Source organism: Akebia trifoliata, chromosome 7 (assembly GCF_017979445.1).
Source record: "Akebia trifoliata isolate Shusen 1 chromosome 7, ASM1797944v1, whole genome shotgun sequence".
NCBI lineage: Eukaryota > Viridiplantae > Streptophyta > Magnoliopsida > Ranunculales > Lardizabalaceae > Akebia > Akebia trifoliata.
Window position 1 is genome coordinate 19,653,586 of NC_141381.1, and position 22,716 is coordinate 19,676,301.

At 37.0% G+C, this 22,716-nt stretch overlaps 1 protein-coding gene across 1 annotated transcript; it reads right to left on the reverse strand.

Annotated features, from left to right (window-relative positions):
* Nucleotides 1-2,341: 2,341 nt before the first annotated feature.
* Nucleotides 2,342-22,316, reverse strand: LOC147398343 (uncharacterized). Its single transcript, XM_086447500.1, has 5 exons — nucleotides 22,186-22,316; nucleotides 13,185-13,669; nucleotides 6,719-6,835; nucleotides 6,152-6,594; nucleotides 2,342-2,983 (listed from the first exon to the last, which is right to left on the reverse strand). The coding sequence occupies exons 2-5, from the start codon at nucleotides 13,659-13,661 to the stop codon at nucleotides 2,560-2,562; spliced, it is 1,461 nt and encodes a 486-aa protein (XP_086303626.1). The 5' UTR covers nucleotides 13,662-13,669; nucleotides 22,186-22,316; the 3' UTR covers nucleotides 2,342-2,559.
* Nucleotides 22,317-22,716: the final 400 nt, after the last annotated feature.

The window sequence follows — 22,716 nt, forward strand, 5'->3', positions numbered from 1 at the left end:
TCAACCTCAAGAGTCACACCGCGTAAAAGATGATTGCTTTTGAATAAAGGAGAAATCAAAGGTTTTAGGAAAGAGTCAAAGATGATGGGCTGACCCAGATCCATCTCAGATCCTACTAATACCCTATTTGAAACACTACGGATCAGTCAATCGATTTGGATTGAATTGCATTTCACATAAGAAAACATCCCTAAATTTATACTTCAAACATGGTACTTTACAAGACCAGACTACCAAGCAGAGCCTTGAATTGATTCTTTAGATTAGCCAAAAAAAAAGAACGAGATGACTTACAGTTACAGCTGCTCTAAATAAGAGTTTTAAATTTAAAATATTGGACCGATTACTTGCAGATCACAAGTCATTTCTTGCAACCTGATCTTTAAAAATAAAAATAAAAACTATTCTCTCACCCCTTAATTGCCAACACCACGGCACCCATCATTTTCAACCTCTTCTTCATCTTCAAAAGAGATAACTAACTTCACCAAGGGTTAGTGGCTTATGCTATCGAGTGATCCGTCGCACACGATACTCAGAAGGGGAGATCTTCAATACTTCAACAACTTACACTCATTTTTAGAATCTTGCACTGTTACTGTTACTGTTCTTCGTGGCAAATTACAGTGAGGTCAACAAAACAGTTCTTCGTGAAATTAGAGATACCCCTCTGCAAAATGCAAGATGAGGTCTGCCCCCCACTTGACTTACGTAAAAACCAATTCTCCATTTTATTGGTACGTGCAATTACAAAATTACCCTTCATCTGTCTCTCTCTCTCTCTCTCTCTCTCTCTCAATTTTCATTTCCGCCCACACTGTTCACATCTCTCTCTTCCGAACCCTAATCACAAGAACCAAGGAAAAACACAAGAATTGATCTTTTGGAATTTCAATTTCTCTACCTTTAATGGCGAGTTCCAGATCCCATTCAATCAAATCGCTACCACTAAATCTCTGATTCACTACCATCATTGTTTGAGCATCAGATTTGAGGAGGAGCTTCAATAGTCATTAATGGCTTCAATGAATCATTCTCTGATTCGTTCTATTACCATCATGCGTGACGAAGAAGGTATTTTAGTTGCTAGCAAAATTCCTCACCACAATCGTTTGAATCCTCACTCAACCATTACCATCAGGTGTGATTGCTTTGATGAGATTATGTGCAACTATTCCACAGAACAAAGAACAAGCTTGAACCTTTTAAAGAGTCTGATTAACCTTACTGATTATTTCACCCTCACTAAGGGTCCTTGGGCTCATCTTGTGACTTCCAAAAACATGCCTCAGGGTTCTAGAGGACAAAATTCTATGAACTTTGAAAAATAAAAAAAAAATTCTAAAAAAAATCATTTTTCACCATTAAATTTCATTTTGAAGTTCAGGATTATGTGGTAGTTCTGTAGCCACCCATTTTCAAAACCTAGGACCAAGCTCAGAAGAAAATGCTTTTTGAATTTTTTTATTTTTGGATCGGATTTTTTTAAAAAAAATTTTGAGGGATGTGGTGTTTATTGCTGATTTTGTAATTTCAAGTTTTTGGATCTGAGTTTTTTTTTTTTCCAAGAAACTTAGGGCTGTGATTTTTTGAAGAAGCCAATGCTGCTTCTCTCCACCAGCCAAAGATGGAGATGCTGCCCTGGTTGCAGAGCCACCTCCAATAACCTTTCCTCCTCTCAAACCCCCATAAGAGAAGAGAGAAAGAGCTGTGAAGGGAACTTTGCAGGCACCTGAGGGTATTTGAGTCATTTAACATTCTCAGTTAACATAACACCATTTTTTAACGGTTTGATAAGTCAACGAAAGTCAAAGGGGGTAGACCTCATCTTGCATTTCAGAGGGGTATTACTAATTTCACCAATTTTATGTGTCCAATGGAACAAGAACTACATAGGTGAAACTTCCATTGAGAACAATGGAGCAACTAGAAAAAAAACATGGGCGAGACTAGATCCTAAAGAAAAAATTAAGAACAAAATAAATATAGAACTGTTCCAAAACTGTGAAACTTCCATTGAGAACAATCAAATTGCAAAGATCCGAACGCAAAATTTTGCCTATCAGCAAAAACCCAAAGAAGCAATCATGAGTTCAAAAAAGAAAGGAAAAAAAAAATTGATCCAATTTTTTATTATACTCATCAGCTTCTTGATTCCACTGTGGATCAATCTTCCTCGTCACCATTTTCATTTTTGGATCAGTGAAGAGGGAAATTGGTACGAAGTGATTATGAGGAGTGCAATCTTTTTTTCCCCTATTAGGAGTGCAATCAATGGGATGAAATGAAATCATAGGTATTTTTAATGTCATGGATGGAGTGCAATTGGTGCTAGGTGATCTGCAACAAATCCTTCCCTAAAAAAAGCTGGGCTTAAATCCCCTTATAGCTGTCACAGCATACTTAATGGACACACAATAGACCAGCTTTTGCCAGAAGTACGAAAAAGTATAAAAAGCGCTATGAATCAAGCAAACATGCATATCCATAGTGTGTATAGGTAAAAGGCAGATGTGATCATACCAACACCAAGCAGAGTCCTGCTTCCCAAAATGTCAATCAGCGATACGCTGGAGTGGCTCCGGCAAAAGAATACAGGGAAGAGACAGGCACATTCACCCCTGCTAGACTCATTCTTCCTGATGCTGGCCTTTGAAGAGAATCATTGTACACCCGATTTGGATCCTCATACGCCGCCATGGTTGAGTAGTAAGCACCAGTTTGGTATGATGGAATTTCCACCGTAGTTTGTGATGCTGTGGGGGCATACGACAATGCTGAAGCACGTGAGACCGTTTGTGCTGGGACATGGTTGTAGTAATCATCTACACGATCCAAATGTGGAACAATTCCCCTCTCCCTCTCCCTCTCCAAGAGTGACCGATGATGCTCCCTCTCCCTCTCCAAGAGTGACCGATGATGCTCACTCTCCCTGCTAATAAGTCGCTCAGGCTGAACCATCTCAGGCACAGGAACCCTATACCTGTCATAGCAGCAAAGAAGACAGAACAGATAAGAGTTTTTAACAGCAAAATACAGGCAACCATATTGACCGGTCATTGTGAACATTTAGTTCTATCACTGTAGGGACCCATGCTGTTGGATTGGAACACCCACAAAAGGATAAGGCTGCCAATGGATCGGATCCAGATCGGATTGGTGTTGATTTGGTACCAATCGGATAAGTACGGGTCAAACCTTATCAGATCAGGTTTTAGGGAAGGGGTGGTAAGTTTTTACAAAGATTTGTATCAGGAAAAGGAATCCTTAAGACCGCGGCTGGATAATCCAGAGTTCAAATCTTTGAACCAGGAGGAGAGGGCGTGGTTGGAAAGACAAATAGGGGAGGAGGAGGTTAGATCTGTTCTTTTGTTGATGAGTGGGGATAAGGCACCGGGACCGGATGAATTTAACATGGAATTTTTCAAACATTGTTGGGATATTATCTCAAGAGATTTCATGGAGGTCATCAAGGAATTGCAAGATAAGAAATGTTTGGATTATAGCCCCAACAGCACTTTTGTAGCTTTGATCCCTAAGAAAGCCGAGGCGGATAAGATAGAAGATTTCAAACCCATTAAATTGGTGAGCTCGGTGTACAAGATTATATACAAAGTGCTAGCGTCACGGTTAAAAACAATTCTCCCTAGTCTGATCAATGACGAGCAAGGGGCTTTCATTAGGGGAAGATAAATTCTTGATGGAGTTCTGATGACTAATGAGTGTCTTGATTCTAGGATTAAGAACAAGAAAGAAGGAATTATAGGGAAAATTGATTTAGAAAAGGTTTATGATCATGTGAATTGGGACTTCTTAGAATACATGATGGGTAGGATGGGTTTTGGTGAGAAGTGGATTAGTTGGATAATGAAATGTGACACAACGATGTCTTACTCAATTCTTGTCAACGAGAGTTCGGCAGGTTTTTTTATGGGTTCGAGAGGGTTGAAGTAAAGGGATCCATTATCCCCATTCTTGTTTCTTATTATAGTTGAAGCTATGGGTAGATTGTTTAGAAGAGCGGTAGATTTAAGTAAACTTTCGGGGTTTAGGGTGAAAGACAAATCACTGATTTCTCACCTACAATTTGTGGATGACACACTAGTTTTCTTAGAGCATTCGAGGGACCATGTGAGGGTGCTTCGTGTTTTATTGTGCTACTTTGAGGCTATGTCAGGATTACACATTAATCTACAGAAAATTATACTTTTTGAGGTAGGAGAGGTGTATGATATACATTTGATGGCCACAAGGTTGGGTTGTGGGTATGACACCCTACCAACGTCTTACCTGGGTTTACCATTGGGAGCACCATATAGTAGTATCAAAATTTGGGATGGTATGATTGAGAGAATGGAGAAAAGGTTGAGCACTTGGAAAGTCAATTATTTGTCGAAATGAGGGAAAATCACTCTGATCAAAAGCACTTTAATGAGTATTCTGATTTACTTCCTCTCCTTGTTCACGCTCCTGAAGTCCGTTGAAAGTAGATTGGAAAGGCTCATGAGGGATTTTTTGTGGAATGATAGGAAAGGCAGGAGAAAATATCATTTGGTCAACTGGAAAGTGATTTGTAAGCCCAAAAAGAATGAGGGGGGTTGGGCATAAGGGGGCTTAAATTAGCTAATAGAGCTCTTTTAGGAAAATGGCTATAAAGATTCGACGACAAGAAGAGTAGTTTGTGGAGGAAGGTTATTATAACCAAGTACGGGGAGAAGATGTTAGGCTGGTATAGCGACGAGTCGAAAGACTCGTATGGGTGCAGTGTGTGGAAAGGGATTCTCAAAGTGAGTAAGGAGTTCGAGAAAGGGATTAGGTTCAAAGCGGGTGCGGGAGATAGAATTAGACTTTGGGAGGATAGATGGTGCGGCACATCATCTCTGACAACTCAATTTCCATCATTGTACGCTTGTTCTATTAAGAAGAATCACTCTATCCAGCAATGTTTGATTTGTAACAAGTCTGGTCCTACTTGGGATTTGAGGTTCAGGAGAAACTTCAATAATTGGAAGCTAACTGAGGTGACATCTCTCCTTGATCTCCTGCAGTCGTCTCACCTCAACGATAACGAACAGGATAAGTGGGAATAGACGAGGGCTAAGGATTTGAGATTCTCTGTAAGGTCTTTCTATAAGTGGCTCACTCCCTTTGTATAACGATCCTTTTCGGGAACCATCATTTGATCCAAGTTAGTTCCCTCTAAAATATCATTTTTTGTTTGGTGGCTTCTTTCGATAGGATTCTTACGTTAGATAAGTTGATTGTGCGGGGTTTGATCACTCCAAATTGTTACCCACTTTGCTTGAGAGATGAGGAATCCATTATTTATATTTTAATCCATTGTTCATTTTCTTATAATATTTGGTCAACTTTCCTCAGCCTTTTTCATATTAATTGGGTCCTTCCTCATAAGTTCTCCTTGTTGTTAGAAGAGTGGACTAGTAACGCTTTTCACACCAAAAAGCGGATCCTGTGAGCTATGCTTCCATCGACTATTGCTTGGGAGGTCTGGAACGAGAGAAATAACAGAGTGTTCAATTATAAGATTAGTAACTCTCATACTGGTTTTTTGGAGATCTTGAGACTTTTATTCCTTTGGTCAAAACAGTATATAGAGCTCGTGGGGATTACTTTTGATGATTTTGTTTTTAGAAGGCACTCTTTATGTAATCACTAATGCTGTAGTTTTCTTTCTTTGTTGTTCTTTTTGAGGTTGTCTCGATCTCCTTGCTTCTTGTATGCCTTCTTTGTTTAATATATTATACTTTTCAAAAAAATATATATATATTACGATCAAAACCCGATCCAATAACAATCGGATTGGGTCCGGATTGGGCCATACCCCGATTTTATATAAACTTGATATATTTCAACAACTATATCATATAATTTATGTATTTTCTAGCATTTTCTCGGATTGGGCCTTTATTAGATCAGGACGTGGTTGATCCAAATCTACTCCAATAAAATATCGGATCGGATCCTTATCGGAATCTAAATTGTCGATCCAGACCCAAAGTTATTGGATCAGAATGGATTTTGGGTCTGATCTGATCCATTGACAGCCCTACAAAAGGACTATGGTGCATTTTTCCAAGTTTGCATGACTGTCAAAGAAGCTACTGAATCACATAAGAAAGAAAAAAGCTACCTGCTGTAAGGATCTTGAGATGTTAACACTGGGTTTTCAGGTAAGTATTCCTGATATGTTTCAGCAGAATAATATGGATTGCTGCGAGGTGGTGGTATGACAGCTTGCTGAACGTATCGAGGCTCTAGGGCTGGTAGAACATATCGAGGTTCTAGGGCAGGTAGAACATATCGAGGCTCATGGGCTTGTGGAATGTATCGAGGCTCAGGGGCTGGTGGAACATATCGAGGCTCGGGGGCTGGTGGAATGTATCGAGGTTCTAGCGTTGGTGGTGGGGCATGGACAAAGTGTGCCACACCTGCATATGGATCCTCTGGAGCAGGCAGCCTAACGGGTGCTTGGAACCGATCCCCCATAACTGGCAGTGGATTTGACTGTGGAGGGGCCACAGGTACTGCTTGTTGCAGACCAATTGGGCGAAACATTGCAACCAGTTTCTTAACCTGCATGTATAAAACATATGCTATAAATTTGGAAAATATCAACAAAAAAAAAAAATTAATACCAAGAAATAAACTAAATTCAAGATTAATAGAGATATGAACCATATAAACAATTGTGTTGTACCTGTCGGTTACTAAGCTCTGGTTGGAATTTTGAACCACCCTGATAGTTCTCCAGGATGGCATGTTTGAACTCACTCTCAGGCAAAGGTAGACAATCCTTGTGAATATTGAACCTCACCTACAAAAAATATTTGCATTGTAAAAACCATCCAAATGGTGTGCATAAAAAATAAGGGGTCCAATTGCTAACCAAAGTCATAATCAATTATGAGCCGATGATCAATTATAGGTGTTATAATTGCTTATAATGATTTTTTGGGTGTGTGCACACATATATAACAAATTATTTGATAAAAATAATAAACCAAAAAGAGAAAAGAAAAAAAAGATATTTACATAATCATAAAAGAGAAACTGTCACCCTCACCAACTTTCATCCTCATATCTAGATTTATGAATGGGTCAAACAGACCTAAAATCCATTTGATAACTTGAAGATCTATAAAATATCTATATATATATATATATGGGGGGCGTTCAAGGGCCAACTTTTTAGCAAACTTTTTGGCAAAACATTTTTCAAAACATAGGTTAGAGGTTTTGGAATGGGCTGATTTTTGGTGAGGATGATCTCTACGGTGAGGAGATCATCCTCACCAAAAATCAGCCCATTCCAAAACTTCTAACCCATATTTACAAGTTGAAAAATCGTGGACCGTCCATTTTTTATAAACTGTTTTTGATGGGGTTAGAAATTTTGAAATGGGCTGATTTTTGGTGAGGATGATCTCCTCACCGTAGAGATCATCCTCACCAAAAATCAGCCCATTCCAAAACCTCTAACCTATGTTTTGAAAAATGTTTTGCCAAAAAGTTTGCCAAAAAGTTTGCTAAAAAGTTGGCCCTTGAACGCCACCCTATATATATATATATATATATATATATATATATATATATATATATATATATATATATTTGATAGGCATAAATTTCATTAGAAAAAGCTAAAATGAGAGTAGATCGAGCTGACCATCCTATTGTAAATATAGAAAAGTTTGAAAAGAAAAAAGAAAAAAAATGGTAGAAAAAGCAAAAATGAGAGTAGGTCGAGCTGACAAACCTAGTGTAGATATAAAAGAGGGAGAGGGGGGGGATCCCCACCCCCCATATTCCATCTGAAAATGAAATCTTCAAAGAAGATCCCCCAAGACTCTTTAAAGACTTTTACACCAATAGAAAAGGAAAACTAGAATTCTAAGGATGAAATCTTGCATTGTTCATGAACTCATAAAAATGCCAAGGGCAATTATACTCCTTCCAGATGGCCCAAACAAATAGTAAAAGGGGTCTTAACACCATAAAATCCATTTTCATATCAGTAAACCTGACGCCAGTAAACTTTCCAACAAGGATAAAACCAATTTGATGAAACAAATATATATCAAAGAGGGTCATAATGAGACCAAAGTCATGTGTCAAATTGCAATAGACAAACTTACCGCTGGCTTCACACAACAAACAAAATTAATTAAGATAATACCCTGAGTACTAATATGATCAAAGACAACTTCATCAACATATATGACCAAATGAAGAAGTATAGCTTGGAAAGGACTTTTGGGCCACAGACCGCTATTGTACGGAACTCCCTAGATGATACATGTGCTAACAGTTGGTAAAACACCCTTTTTGAATCATGGGGACAACTCAAATCACAAGACAGTCGAGGTGACATGTCCTTGGGGCACATCTCAACCAAGGTGTTTAGCTCCTTGGGGTGGATACCGCGACCTAACGAGGGGCTAACATGCTTGACTTTAAGGGATGGCACCTCAGCTTACTGAGTGCCTTCCTTAGCAAGACTTTTGGCAACTTTGGCCCAAGTGATGGCCATAGGGTTGAGCATATACAATCATCAAACATGTTGAGGCTAGTCACACACAAAATTGACGTGAGTCTCGAGGCAACATGTGGATGACATATAAGGTTACAAAAATTTGACCCCCATATAGAGTAGAGATGGTCGCACAAGGGAAAAAATGGCTTCTACGATGAGGAAAACATCAGTTCAATAAAATTTAAGGGTCAAATTTCGAATAGAAAGTCATTGGTATTTTTCTAACATTTCCATTGTCAAGGAACTTGGCCAAATATTTGCAAAATCTTATCGAATTTGGTCCAACCATTGGTCCAATTTTCAAAACACGTATAACCCCCACGAGACCTCACAAGAAGATCTACATTAAAAACAATTCCAACACTAAAAACTTTATACTCAGGGAAATCACAGATTCAACTATGGTTTAATACAAAATGAAGGTGGGAGTCTTCATTCACAAGGTATTGATCACTCCACAAGTGCCCTGAGAAGATTGGTTATAGACTAGCAATTTTCATACAAGGAGCACATTTGGTGGGAAGGTGTACAATGTCATTATAGAGGTGGGAGTGTTGGAATTTTGGTCTCATGAGAGATGGTGGACAAACTTCACTTGAAGTTGGAGAAGCATCCCAAGCCTGACAAAATCTCATGGTTCAAAAAGGGGTAATGAGATAAATGTCTATAAACAATGCTTGGTTTCTTTCACTAATGGAAATTCCTTTAATGATGAAATATGGTGTGATGTAGTACCCATGGATGCTTGTCATTTGTTATTGGGGAGACCATGGCAATTTGATAGAAAGTCCAAGAATGAAGGGAAAAAAGAATATTTGCACAGTTTGGAATGATGGGGTGAAGGTGATTCTTGGCCCAATGAAGAGGAATTTGCACCCAAGTCCACCAAAGAAAAGGAGCAATTTCTCTCACTAGGTGAGTTTATGGATGAGGTGAAGTGGTGAAATGTTGGTGATTAAAGAAGAGATGGAAACTACAATGATCCCTAATGAGTGAATTTGTGGAATTATGTTAGATGAATTACCAAATCGGGTACGATTTATGAGAGAGAAGCCAAAACAATGGGACTTAGTTTTACCGCAAGCAGAGTTTGCCTTTAATTACTCAAGAAATTGTTTATGGAAAGGCTAATCATGTGTTAGATTTGGTTTCTTTGCCAATTATGGGTGGAACAAGCAAGGATGTGCGATTGAAATGGTGATGAATATCCATGAAGTTCATGAGCAATGCAAAGGAAGTTGGAAGAAGGTTATGAGAAATATAAAACAGTTGTGGATAAACATAGGCGTTCCAAGGTGTGTGCAGAAGGCGACTTGGTTATGGTGTATTTGTGGAAAGAGTGATTCCCAACCGGCACCTATAATAAGTTAAAGTCAAAAAAAAAAAATTGCCAGGTAAGGTGTTGAAGAAAATCAATGTGGCAAACATTTTGAATTGCGTGAAGGAATTGAAGAAATAGACTCGAGGACGAATTTCTCCCCAACCTAGGGGGAATGATGCTAGGGGAGGCAATGGCATTTTGTATGATTTATTTTTGTAGGGCTTTAGCAATTTTACTTTCCTTGATAAGTCTCTACAAAAGAATAGGTTGTAAATTATCTAAGGATTTTTTGGTTGTTATGTTTTATAAGAACACTTCTTGATATAGAGAGTTTGGACTTGTATACCCCTCTACCTACTGTTTTCCCCCCAATCCTCCTTATTCTCTTTCATTTAATTTGTATGTTATTCTCCAACCTTTCTTTTTTTTTGCTTCACAATCACTAAAAATCTTACATTCATTATGTGTAATTGTTGGAACTCATCAGATCACTATTGAAATGTCAATATCCCACTCTTTCTACAGGCATGTTTTTGTCTATGACAAATCATTATTGAAATATCAGTAGGCGAGTAACTTCTATCCCTTCTCTTTGTTGGTGTGCTCTTACTATGACATTCGAGGGTCTGGGTGGGGAGAGGGTGCACACCTAGGCAATGTTATCAAGGCGAGGCGCAGTAGTAATGCCTTAGTATAGGTAAGGTAGGGCAGATTTTTCAAGGAGGGAGGCACACGCCTGAGTTGCACCTTAGGCAAGGTGTGTGAGGCATACACACTTACATATAAAATAAAATGTGATTTTTTTTGTAAATCTCTTTAATTGATTGATGTAACATATTAAGTTACATCATGATGAACCAATGTTACCCAATTCGTTTCTACTAATCCAAACCACGAACCAGTACGAAGCGAACCAATTCACCGTATGGTTTGCATTGGGTTCGTAAAATAAAGCGAACCACGAACCCACCGAATTTTGGTCGGGTTCGACGAACCAAATACTTTTTTAATTTTCATTGTTCATATTCAAAATTTAGATTATTTTACTAATTTATTTCCATTTAACTTAGAATTTGTTAATATTATAACATCGCATCGTCATCTTGCCATCTTGCGATGGAGGGGTCACCTCACTTAGACATTCCCTTTTGGTTGCCTAGCCTTTTTCTTCTTTTGAAAATGTACATACTCGATACATTTATATTTTAATAAAATTTTACATATGTTATTGTAAAAAATATATATATTTTCGTATATTTTTATAATTGTGATTTCTTCAATTGTTCGTATTTCAATCTTTTAGAAACTTGTGTACTAAAACTTTCGAAGATTAGATACTAAAGATTGAAATTGTGAAAATCTAGAAAAAAATTAGTAATTGATTTCTTTTTTTAACTTTGGAGTGTTTGTTGTTATAGAAAAGAAGAGTTCTAGAAAATGATCAAGATACCCTTAATAGGATTTGGAAAAGTTTATGGTAAAGAAAAATTAAGGTTTTGTTTCTTGTTTTTTGGCTTTACATGGCTAACCCTAAAAGAAGGAAAGCAAAAAAGAGAAGAAAAATGATCTTGTTATGTAGGAAGTAGTCAAGGCATCGCCTTAACTTACCAAAAATCCCTCTTCTTTCTTCGCCTAGGCCCTCTCCTTTTGGCACCTTTGTATTTTAGTGCGTAATGGAGCTACTAGAGAAGGCAAGGCAATTTGGTTTTGCATGGCAATGCCTAGAGCCTAGGCAAGCACATTATGTATCTTTGATAATTGGGAATCATGTTTAAAGGGGGAGAAAGGAACGAAGATTTCACATGTCCCATAATATTTCTTCATCGAATTGGTTATGATGCTATAACAATTTTTAACATAACTAATTCTAAAAATATAATCAATTAGAAAAGAAAAGTCACTGAATGAGACAAATAATTTCAAAATTGCAATAAACAAAACATTCTTCTCCATATAATGGAGCTTTCCTAGAAAAGCACAGGAGGGATAGTGGCTCACCTTGCCTTAGCCCTCTCTAGCTTTTAAAAAAGCCAGCCAGAGTCCCATTTAGTTTTACCGTGAGAAAGCATACTCAGTATGAAGTGGGAAAAAGAAAACGCATTCGGTTCTAGGAGGATTGTTGAAGTAGTGAGACCCCCCTTCAGACGATGTTTCCTGGCTTGTACTTGTTGTCTACGAAGAAAGGAATGCCTATCTTTACCTTCTTGATTCCAAATGAGAGGGGTCTAGGGATCTAGGCCTTAGAAAAAAACTTAATGACTGGGAGATTGCAGACATAACCTATCATAGATTTGCTTGCCGCGACGAGTCCTTCCTAGATAAGGTAGATCGACAAATTTGGAAAGGAAGGCACAATGGTCGATTTTTCGTTAAGTTGTTCTACTCTTTGTTTTAGGGTGATCAGAACCCCTATTTTCCCTCTTCCTTAATCTGGGTATCAAAAGTGCCTTCCAAAGTATCTTTTTTCTTGTGGTTGGCAAGCTCTGAACAAACTTCCCACAATTGATCTCCTTAAGTGTAAGGGTCTTTTTTTGGTGGATTATTGTTGTATATGTAAAGCAAGCAGGAAGTTGGTGTATTACCTTCTCCTTTATTGGGAGTTAGCGTGTTGTGTTTGGTCTTTCTCCTTGTTCAATGTTTCTTGGTGTCAACCCCGCTAAGTTATTTATCTTTTATTCGGGTGGAATTACCCTTCCTTTTTCTAGTAGGTTGAAGATTCTTTGGAAGCTCATGCCCTTTGCAATTTGTTGAGACTTATGGAAAGAAAGGAATGAGAGTACTTTCAATGGGAAGGAAAGTTCGGTGAAAGAAATAATCATTAGCATTCTTGATTTTTTGTTCTTTTGGTGTAAGCACTTTAAGGACTTTAGAGGGTTGTTTTCGAGGACTTTGTTTTAGATGGATATTGTAAGTATGGGGAGAATTTGGGTTGTAATCTTCGTTGAGGACTCCTTGACCTCTCATCAATAAAAAAATTCTTCTCAAAAAAATATCCACAAAACATGACTAACATCTAATTCTCAAATCATCAAATTTTCAAAGATATTAACATGAACTAGTTTCAATCAATGTCATCCACATAAGGAAAAGACATGACAAATACATTATGGATACAACACTTAAACTTTAGTATCTATAAAATAAAAATAAAATAAAAAATTGAAGTACCCACAATTGGGCATGGTATCTAAGGATTAAAGATTGACAAACGACGTAAAAAACAAAGCAACATGGCATTATAAAATGATGACAATAACGATGTCAAACACAGATACATTCCTAGAAACAATAAGAGAGAATATCAGAGACCTGAGCAGGAAATCTTCCTCCAAAAGCAGAAGGCTCCACGTTACGTTCTCCATTGGATGTAGCCTTGTATACACCATAAAGAAGCTTCAAATCAAAGTCAAACAAAAACAGCTTTGTGCCAGGCTTGATGTTCTCTACAACGTTCATTTTTCCCATAGGAAGCCCAAAAACACGATATTTGTAGCACTCAGGTTTTGTTTTTCCATTACACATGAAAATGAATCCCGACAGTCGTTCGCTATCACCCCTCTCTTTATTTTTTCTCGGTGTAACTCTACTTTCATTAGCATTAGGGGTTGGCGTATGAGTAGGATAAGAAACGACTGGAACAACCAAAGCAGAAGATGAAGTAGTTGGAGCAACTGGAGCCTTCTCCTTTTTGACAAATCTCTTCTCTATTTTCTTGTTGGCAACTAATCCATCATTTAGGGCTCTCTTTCCTTTACCCCCCTTCTTGCCTCTACGTCCTTTTGCCATTATCAAGACTGCAATAATAAAAATCGGAAAAGAGGATTGGGACGACGAATTATTATTTCAATATAACTAGACCATTTGTGCATGAATTTCCGACTATACAATATACACAAGGAGGACATTAAAGTTTCCACTATTAGAATGGAAAATATAAATGTAATCATAAAAATATCTCATAGAAACAATGGTTTTTAGCAAAATTTGTTTTTTATGGTGGTAAAGTACATGAGTGGAAACACCACAAATCTTGGATCAAAAAACTTTTCACCCATATGCCTCGTGGTTTTAAAACTCCTCTGAGACGAAGATGACTTAGGTGATCATTCCCGATCTAACAGGCAACTAGGTGAGATAGTCGATGTGAATCAACCATCACATTGACTCATTCAAGATAAGTTGCCTAATATTTTAATAATCTCTGCCAAGTTTTCAAATCTTGACTCGTCTGAGATCCAAGACAACTAGCCCGATACTAGAAAATTCTAATGATTGAAATTAAATGTATGTGAAAAAACAAAATGGGACCGAGCATCTACTAATCGACCATACTGTAGAAGAAAAATAATCATTATTCAAGTATAGGTAAATAATTTTAAATTGATTCAATCAATTTGACTCTTATGAGATGAGATTAGGGGGTCGGGTTCAAGGTAGATCGCACCAACATATAAATTGTAGAAGTCCAAGCCCGACAAGCCTCGGCCTGACCCGCATGATTTAGGGCGTATTTGCATTTGGCCTGTGTATTATACATTTATTACTCAGTTTTATGTAAAAACTTGTACTCAAAGTACTTGAACCCCCATGACCTTTTTGTAAGAAATTTTTTTGACAAACCATCTTTTTTTTCATAAGCAAATGCTCAAAATATGAATTAAAATGTGACACGGTTGTAGACACCTCATTTTTGCATCTGCCTAATTCGATAATTCGTCACCCGATTACCATGAATTCCTAATGATGAGCGTAAAGAACTCGAAGGCTTATGAGTATTGTCCTTGATTTATTCCATTTTCACTCTTTTCATTTCCCCTACTTGTTACGACTCGATATAGAAATTTACACACGCTTAGGATCGCTACACCTTACACCCAATTTAGCAAGCACGTACGCTTAGGTTCGCTGCATAATTCGATAACCTAGAGACTTCGCTACGCTAGGAAAACATGACTTTGAAACTTATAAATAATCACGTCGAAACTGAAAGAAACCTCATATTAAAATTCGTAAATATCTGCAAAAATCGACAAAATGACAAAAATACTCTTTATAAGTTTCAGACCTCCGAAAGACCTCGAAAGTACCTCTATTACACTCAGAACATGATTTCGAGTCTAACAGGACCCAAACCGTCGAAAACAGAGAAATTTAGGAAAAATCATAAAAATGATCGAAATGCCCCTCAACCCCCAATTCAACTTCCCGATCCTTAGGAAAATGTAATAAAAATCAAAATCCAATTAAAAATCCAATCTAACTAAAAATAAAACTGAAATTAAAAATTAAACAATTAAAATTAAAATCAAGCAACAATTAAAATTAAACAATTAAACAATTAAAATTAAAATCTAGCAACAATTAAAATTAAAACGTAATCAACAAATTAAATCCAATCAAAATATTTTTCAAATCGATCATCCAAAATTCCAATTAACCAATCATTAAAATTAAACTCAAATCTAATCGACAAATTTAAAATCCAAAATTAATCCAATCCAAAATCAAACTCGATCGATAAAATCAAATTGAGATTAAATCTTAATTGAATAATTAAAATTAAAATTCAAAATAAAACACAAACTCAAATTTAAATTAAAAGAAAATTTTAAAGTACCAAATCAAAATCAAAATGTCGATGAAATCCCGTTAAAAATCAACCCAAAACGAAAATCCTCAACCAATCACGACACATTAACAAGGGACAACCAACGCTACGAGTAGCGTGGAATCCCCAACATCATTCTCTAAAAGGAAATTAAAAGCAAAAAAGAAAGAGGGAAAGACGTGTAAAAGAAAAAATTAGAAAGAAAAACGAAAATAGAAGTTGGGTTTCTATTAAAGAGAAGGACATCTTCTCTGGGCTCGGCTGGACGTCTTCTTCTTGCTCTCCTTCCCTGCTCATCTTCTCTCCACGAACAGCAACTCTCTCTACTTCGGACTCTCTCGATTCTCTCTCTCACATTTTGGCTCTCTGTTTTGGGACACCTTCACGAACAGCAACTCTCTCTACTCGGACTCTCTCGATTTTCTCTCACATTTTGGCTCTTTGTTTTGGGACACCTTCTTCTTTTTTCTCTTCATTGGTAGAACTGGTGCACTCCTTTTCTACGGCTGCAACTTGCTGCAACACCAGTGACTGAGTTCTACTCTTCTTGCCTGCAACGCCTCAACCTTCTTCTTCTCCAACGGATTTGAACCTTACACCCCCATAGCAGCAACAGCCCTCTACAGCACACCCAACCAACTCCCTCTCTACGTCTTCTCCTATAGACTCTTCCTCTCTCTCTACTAAACCAACTCCCCCAACCTTCTCAAGACTTCATCCCTCTCCCATCTCAGCCCTTCATCATGTTCTTCTTTGGCTGAACCCATAACAAGCCCTCTCTGCCACTTCTTCTTCTCCCTCGGCCTAGCCAACCTTCCCAACACTCATCTCTCTCTGCCTAGCCCTTTCTTCTTCTTCATTACCACTCACAGCCCCCATCTCTAACGCCATTAATGCCCCCCCATCATCTCCATTAAACCTGCAATTCACCCATAACGCCCCAGCCCCTCTCTTTCTCTATTGGTTGTTGTACCAACACCTCAGCCATTAAGCCTGCTCTCTCTCTTGCACCCACGTTTTGCCCAGCCCCTACGTGCTATTGCTACAACGTCACTCTTTGGCTCACTACTACAGCACTTACGAGAACACAACTCTCTCTGCCTGCGCTCTTCCTCAGCCTCTCTCCTAACGACTCTCTCGCTGCCCTTGTCTCTCCTCACAGCAACGAATACTCACAAGCCTTTGGATCGGACCTAAAGGAATCGACTCGACATTATTTCATTCTATGGGTAGGTCGTTCTTTAGTTTTTTGTATTTATTTTTTTAGTACTTACTTTTGCACGTAGGTAGGATTGGAAGGATTTTTTTTATTTTCATGTATTTTCTATATTTTTATTTGTTTTTTTAGCATGTTGATATGATTAGGGGTTCCTTTATATTTTTTGCATGTTGATAAGGTAGGTAGAATATTTTTGTATGCCTCTTTTGTTTTTCCCTTTTTTTGTTCATTGATAGGATTAGGAGAGGCTTTTAGTTCATGTAGTTTTTCTATATTTTTAGATCGATAGGTCAAGGAGAATGTTTGTTTTACGTAGGTTTTATTTTTTTATTTTGTTCTTTTTGCTATTGATAGGTTAGGGAAAATTTTTCATGCCTCCATCTTGTTTATTTTCATTTGTTATTTTTATTTTATTATTTTTGCATGTTAAAAGAATTAAAGGTTTTTTTTTTATCATGATCATTACATTCAATTTTGATTTACATGATTTATGATGATGTTCGAGTTTTTTGTATTATCTTGAGATTTTTCTATATGATCAGTGTACCCCTTGACTTGATAGATATGCATGTTGTTGAATAATAGCTATTTTGACAAAATCGAAAATTATGTGTGCATGCTCATTTAGTTATTTTAAGGATTCGATGAATATAAAATTTTTCTTGTGAAATTTTCTTTCAAATTTGAAAATTTTATGCAATGGTATTTGTCAATCTCCAATTTGGTAAGTATGATAGCTTAGGTTCTTCGTTATTTGTCAATTTTCAATTTGGTGATTCTTGGCAAATCCATAATCTTCTAATTTGGGACTTCATTTTCATATAATTCTTCTTTTAGAAAATTATTTGTGAATCATGGGAAGACTCATATTTGGAAACTTTCTAATATGAGATTGCATAAATTTTCTATTTTGGGAGAATGTATGTTCATAGATTTCTAATTTAAAAATTTTATATTTCAATAATTTCCCAATTAAAAGATTTTGCATTCTTATATTTAGAAGGTTCATGCACATGGAAATTTGGGAGTTTCAAATTTAGAAACTTACATTTTGGAATTTTCTATTTTAGAGAATGTATCTTTTTAAATTGCTAATTTGGGAATTCAACATATATTTTTCAAATTCTAATTTGAGAAACTTCAGGTTACTAATTTGGAAATTTCATGAGTTCCAATTTAGCAGTTTCTACTTTGGACAGTTTGAGCATATGGAACTGCTTAATTAATTTTAAATCATGGAGCTAATTAGGACTTTTTCAAGCCCTTCTATATTTTGTGGGATTCAAAGAATAATCATGTATTAATTGGGACAATTTTAGCCATAGGATTTGTTTGGCAAACCCAACATAAATTGATGATGATGATTGGACTGCAACCATGACCCTAGTCTTTGTATGTTGACCATAGGATGATTTTGGATCGTAGTAGAGACCGATCATCTTGATCGGGTGGGTTCGGTGCCTAACACCTTCCGAAACCCGTAATCTGACCCCTTACCCATCTCTATGATCCGTGGATCGACCCATATCCATGTGGAGTTAATTTTGGTTCTTAGACCTAAACTAGGTGGCGACTCCCTTCTTTCAAAATCCCCCATTTAATAAATCGGACTCTTATCCACTATTTAGTGAAGAAGGGTCGAGGCGATTTCAACGATAACCAACAAAAGTACAAAGAACAAAGATCAAAGAAGACCCTAGGCTTACAAGGGAGCGATACTACAAACTCGCTCTCATCACCATGAAGTTGTCAAAGAAAACCCCCCAATCTCCTTATACATTTTTCACCAAAAGAACAAAGGACCCATAATAGATACAATCACATCATCAAAGGGGAACTCCTTTCCATCATAACCCGCCAATTCCTTTCACTCCAAATGCCCCAACAAAGAGCAAAAGGCGTAATATACCATAAAATTTTCTTGTTGCCCGAAAGGGGGCTCCCCAAGTAGCTCCAAGACTCAAAAAGAGCTCTCATAGATTTTGGATAACAAGTTGAAAACTAAACAAACCCATGAAGAAAACCCACAAACTTTTGGTAAAAAGGCTATGAATGAATAAATGATTTGTCGATTGCCCCTCTTAAACAAATAGAAAATGTTAGTCAAGCAAAAGTCTTTACGGATGAGTGGCTCATGGTAAGCATCTTTTCTAAAGTCACAATCCAACGAAAAACCAAATCCTAGATGGGACTTCCAATCCCCAAATAACTTAAGATGGAAAATACACCTCATACACTTGGCGAAAAGATCCATAAAGAGATCAAACAAAAAATAGCCTTTTATGGACCCTTCCCACATCCACCCGTCATTCGTCCCAAGGGCCAAGGAGGCACCCACCAAGCAATCAATAAGGCTCCCCAAATCCTCCATTTCCCAATCATTGAAAGCTTTTTGAAATCCATAATCCCACAGAAGAAAATTATCTAAGAGCACCAAAAAATGAGAGATGGGTATGTCCCTTCTTAGAAGACAAACCAAATAATCGAGGAAACCATCATTGCCCCAAGGGCCAGGGAAGCACCCACCAAGCAATCTAAGGTTCCCCAAATCCTCCATTTCCCAATCAGTGAAAGCTTTTTGAAATCCACAATCCCACACAAGCAAATTATCTGAGAGCACCAAAAAATGAGAGATGCGTATATCCCTTCTTAGAAGACAAACCAAAGAATCAAGGGAACCGTCATTCGCCCCAAGGGCCAGGGAAGCACCCACCAAGCAATCTAAGGCTCCCCAAATCCTCCATTTCCCAAGCATAGAAAGTTCTTCGAAATCCACACGCAAGCCAATTATTCGAGAGCACCAAAAACTTAGAAATGGGTTTGTCCCTTCTTAGAAGACAAAAGAAAGAATCGAGGGAATTGTTTTGATAAGGGGCCACAACCCAACCATTTTTTCCTACCAAAACCGCAATGTCGCCTCTTTCCACTTTAAATTGAATACTTGCACGAACAAGAGGGCTAACATTTAAGATACCTTTCCACACATCACAGCCATCCGACCACTCTCCCACCCAAGATGACTTGTACCATACTTATCCGCCACAACTCTTCTACAGAAAGTCAAAAACTATGTTTCTCAACTCCAAACCTCCAAGGCCACTTTCCCAGAAGCTTTGAATTCATCACACCCAACTTCTTAATGCCAATCCCCTATCTAGTTTGATATTTACACTTTTTGCCAACTTGACATTCTAAACAAAGATAGAAAGTGGGCTTGACTCTCAAACTCAAACTTGATCCCTGACAAGTCTGGCCAGATTGGGCCAAACCCCAACCCACTATCATCATCATTATCTACACTTATCCCAAATATTAAGATCATTATGTCTTAATCTGTCATTCTCTATATTAAGCCATGTCTTTAAACAAAGCATCATGATGAGAACATCACAGGCATACCCTTCAAAGTGTTCCAAAAGAGAGAAGGACACTTAGATTCATTGTGGATGGACAAAGTATGGGCATGAAGTTTATAGACGAACACTGTTGGAATGTTAATGGGCCATCATAATTCATGTTTTTACTTAGTTTATGTTTATGAGTCTATTTTAGTGTTTAGGATGAGAATTTAACATTATTTTCATGTTTTATTAGCCTATGATGTTAATATAGGTGTTTAGAGGCAATTTAATAACTTAATATTGATTTTTTAATGAGTTTTCATAGGCTAATAATTCAAAAGAAATAAAATTACGGGATTGGGGCATAGATGGTATTTCTGCTTTTGTCTTATTTAAGTTGTTTTAAGTTTATTTACAATCATTGGATCTCCTTATTTTAGTTAGATGGTTCAAATTAGATTTAGGGTTTAAAGAACATTATAAATACTTGCTTCTTGCTATAATTTTCTTCAATAATGAATGAAATTGAGATTGAACCTAGGAGCTCACTTTCATATCAGATTTTTTTTTCTCCTCTCTTAATATCTTTTTACCCACAATGATTTTATTGCAACCAAAAAGTTTACATACTCCCAATCAATTACACATGCCAGCACATCCTTGCCCAATTGTTTCCTTACTTCCAAATGCTACCACTTGCAATTATAACAAAATTCCAACTAATTTTATATGCACAATATTGTATGTGTGGCACAATATTTTTATGGATTGCAAGATTACTAACTGAACATGTCAGCACGTCCCCACCAGTTTATTTGCATCCTCTCATATAGGACATTGATCATGCCACTTTTACCCCATAACAAGTGTGTCGTTGAGATCTCTTTATACTACCTAACATTCCCAAATAATTTTACATACACACTATTGCATATGCGGCACAATATTGTTATGGATTGCAAGATTACAAACTGAACATGTCAACATATACCGACTAGTTTATTTACATCTTCTCATATAGGACATTGATCATGCCACTTTTACCCCATAACAAGTGTGTTGTTGAGATCTCTTTATACACTCTAACAGCTCAAATCACTTACAATTAAAAGGTTCAAGTATAAAACAGATTGAATTGAGAAAAAGAAGGAAAGAGAGCTAGAAGATCCCCTTTGAGTATTTTAATGGAGTAGTCATTCTTTGTTGAGAATTTCAATACGCTCTCAGGTCAATATGTGATTTAGGAGAACCACGCCAACAACCAACTGCAATTGAGGAGTCCTATGTCTATATCCACTTAATCTTGACTCCAAATGGATCGTGACCATTATTGTTCACAATCATCATCTATCTAATTCCTCTTCTTTTTTTTTATCAATCTAATTCATCTTCCTATTTATCCACTTCATTATTTTTTGCTTGTTTTTTGAGTCATTAACATTATGATCTCTTTTCCTTTTTCTTTAATCTTAAAATCCTCATCTCTAATTTTTTTTCAATCTATGGGCATGACAACATTCCTCCGATGTAAAGACCGAAAAGGGGAGAAAAATGCCAAACACCCATTGCACCACAAAGCATGGGGGAACATTTTACCAACAAATCCTGACCAGCGTTCCCTTACAAAAATGGAATGTTAGAAGATCCTGAAAATGTTGGCGACGCCGGGCATTCAACCAAGAACCAGACTGTGAAAACTAACTCTGGACAATAGAGGGGAGACATTTAGAGAACACTTGGTCATCGCTTGCACAATGTGATTAATGCCTAATCACCACTGAAAATGAGAAACTAAAAGCCCTAACACCAAATCACTCAGAGCTGTCTACAGAAGAATATATTTCTTTCACTATAAAATCAATAAATACAACCAAACCCTCAACTAATTAAAGCATAACGAGTACCATTTCGTACTAAAAAAATCAATTTTAGATCAAAATCCTTAATATTCAAGACGCATACAGAATCAACAAAAGAAAAATAATAAAACCTAATGAACAGTAAATGACCAGAAGAACAATACGATTAAAGGGGGTAAAAAAGGAATGAACCACAAAACCCTAACCCTAGAATTGAAAAACTTACAGAAGAGTCAAAGGAAGAAACTTTTCAAAAAAAAAAATAATGGAAGATAGAAAATACCGGAAAAGTGGCGGAGCCGAGAGAGCGAGAAAACCTCACCGCCGAACAAAATGAAAACCTGCGAAGCGCAAGTGTGTGTGTGTGAAACGTAAGAACTAATAGCAATAAATAACCATGAGTCGAGGAAATAGACGGTTGAGATGGAATCATCTACTCCTCGAGATGATATAAATGTAGTGGCCTGTTCTAAGACCACTACCGGTCCAAACTAGTTCAACGGTCGACCACAACGTTTATAAGATTTTATATAACTGCTATTGGCACCCCAACTTTTACTTGTTACAACCCAATTAAAACAAAATAAAAAGGATAAATTACACTTGACCCCCTTGGTTTGGCATAATTCCATGTTGACCCCCTAACATTTTGACAATTGGACTTACCTCCCCTTTCATTTACCGTGTTAAAATTCAGATGTTATTTTTTATTTTACCATCTTATTTTCTTTTTTTATAAAAAAAAATAATAATAATAAATTTTATAAAAAAATCTATAAAAATGTCTATGTCTAAGAGTCTACACTCTCATGCA

Coding starts and splice junctions, on each gene's coding strand:
- LOC147398343 (XM_086447500.1), bottom strand. CDS start 13,661: ATGGCAAAAGGACGTAGAGGCAAGAAGGGGGGTAAAGGAAAGAGAGCC. Junction 6,836..13,184: donor GAGGAAGATTTCCTGCTCAG/GTCTCTGATATT, acceptor TATTTTTTGTAG/GTGAGGTTCAATATTCACAA. Junction 6,595..6,718: donor CAGAGCTTAGTAACCGACAG/GTACAACACAAT, acceptor TTATACATGCAG/GTTAAGAAACTGGTTGCAAT.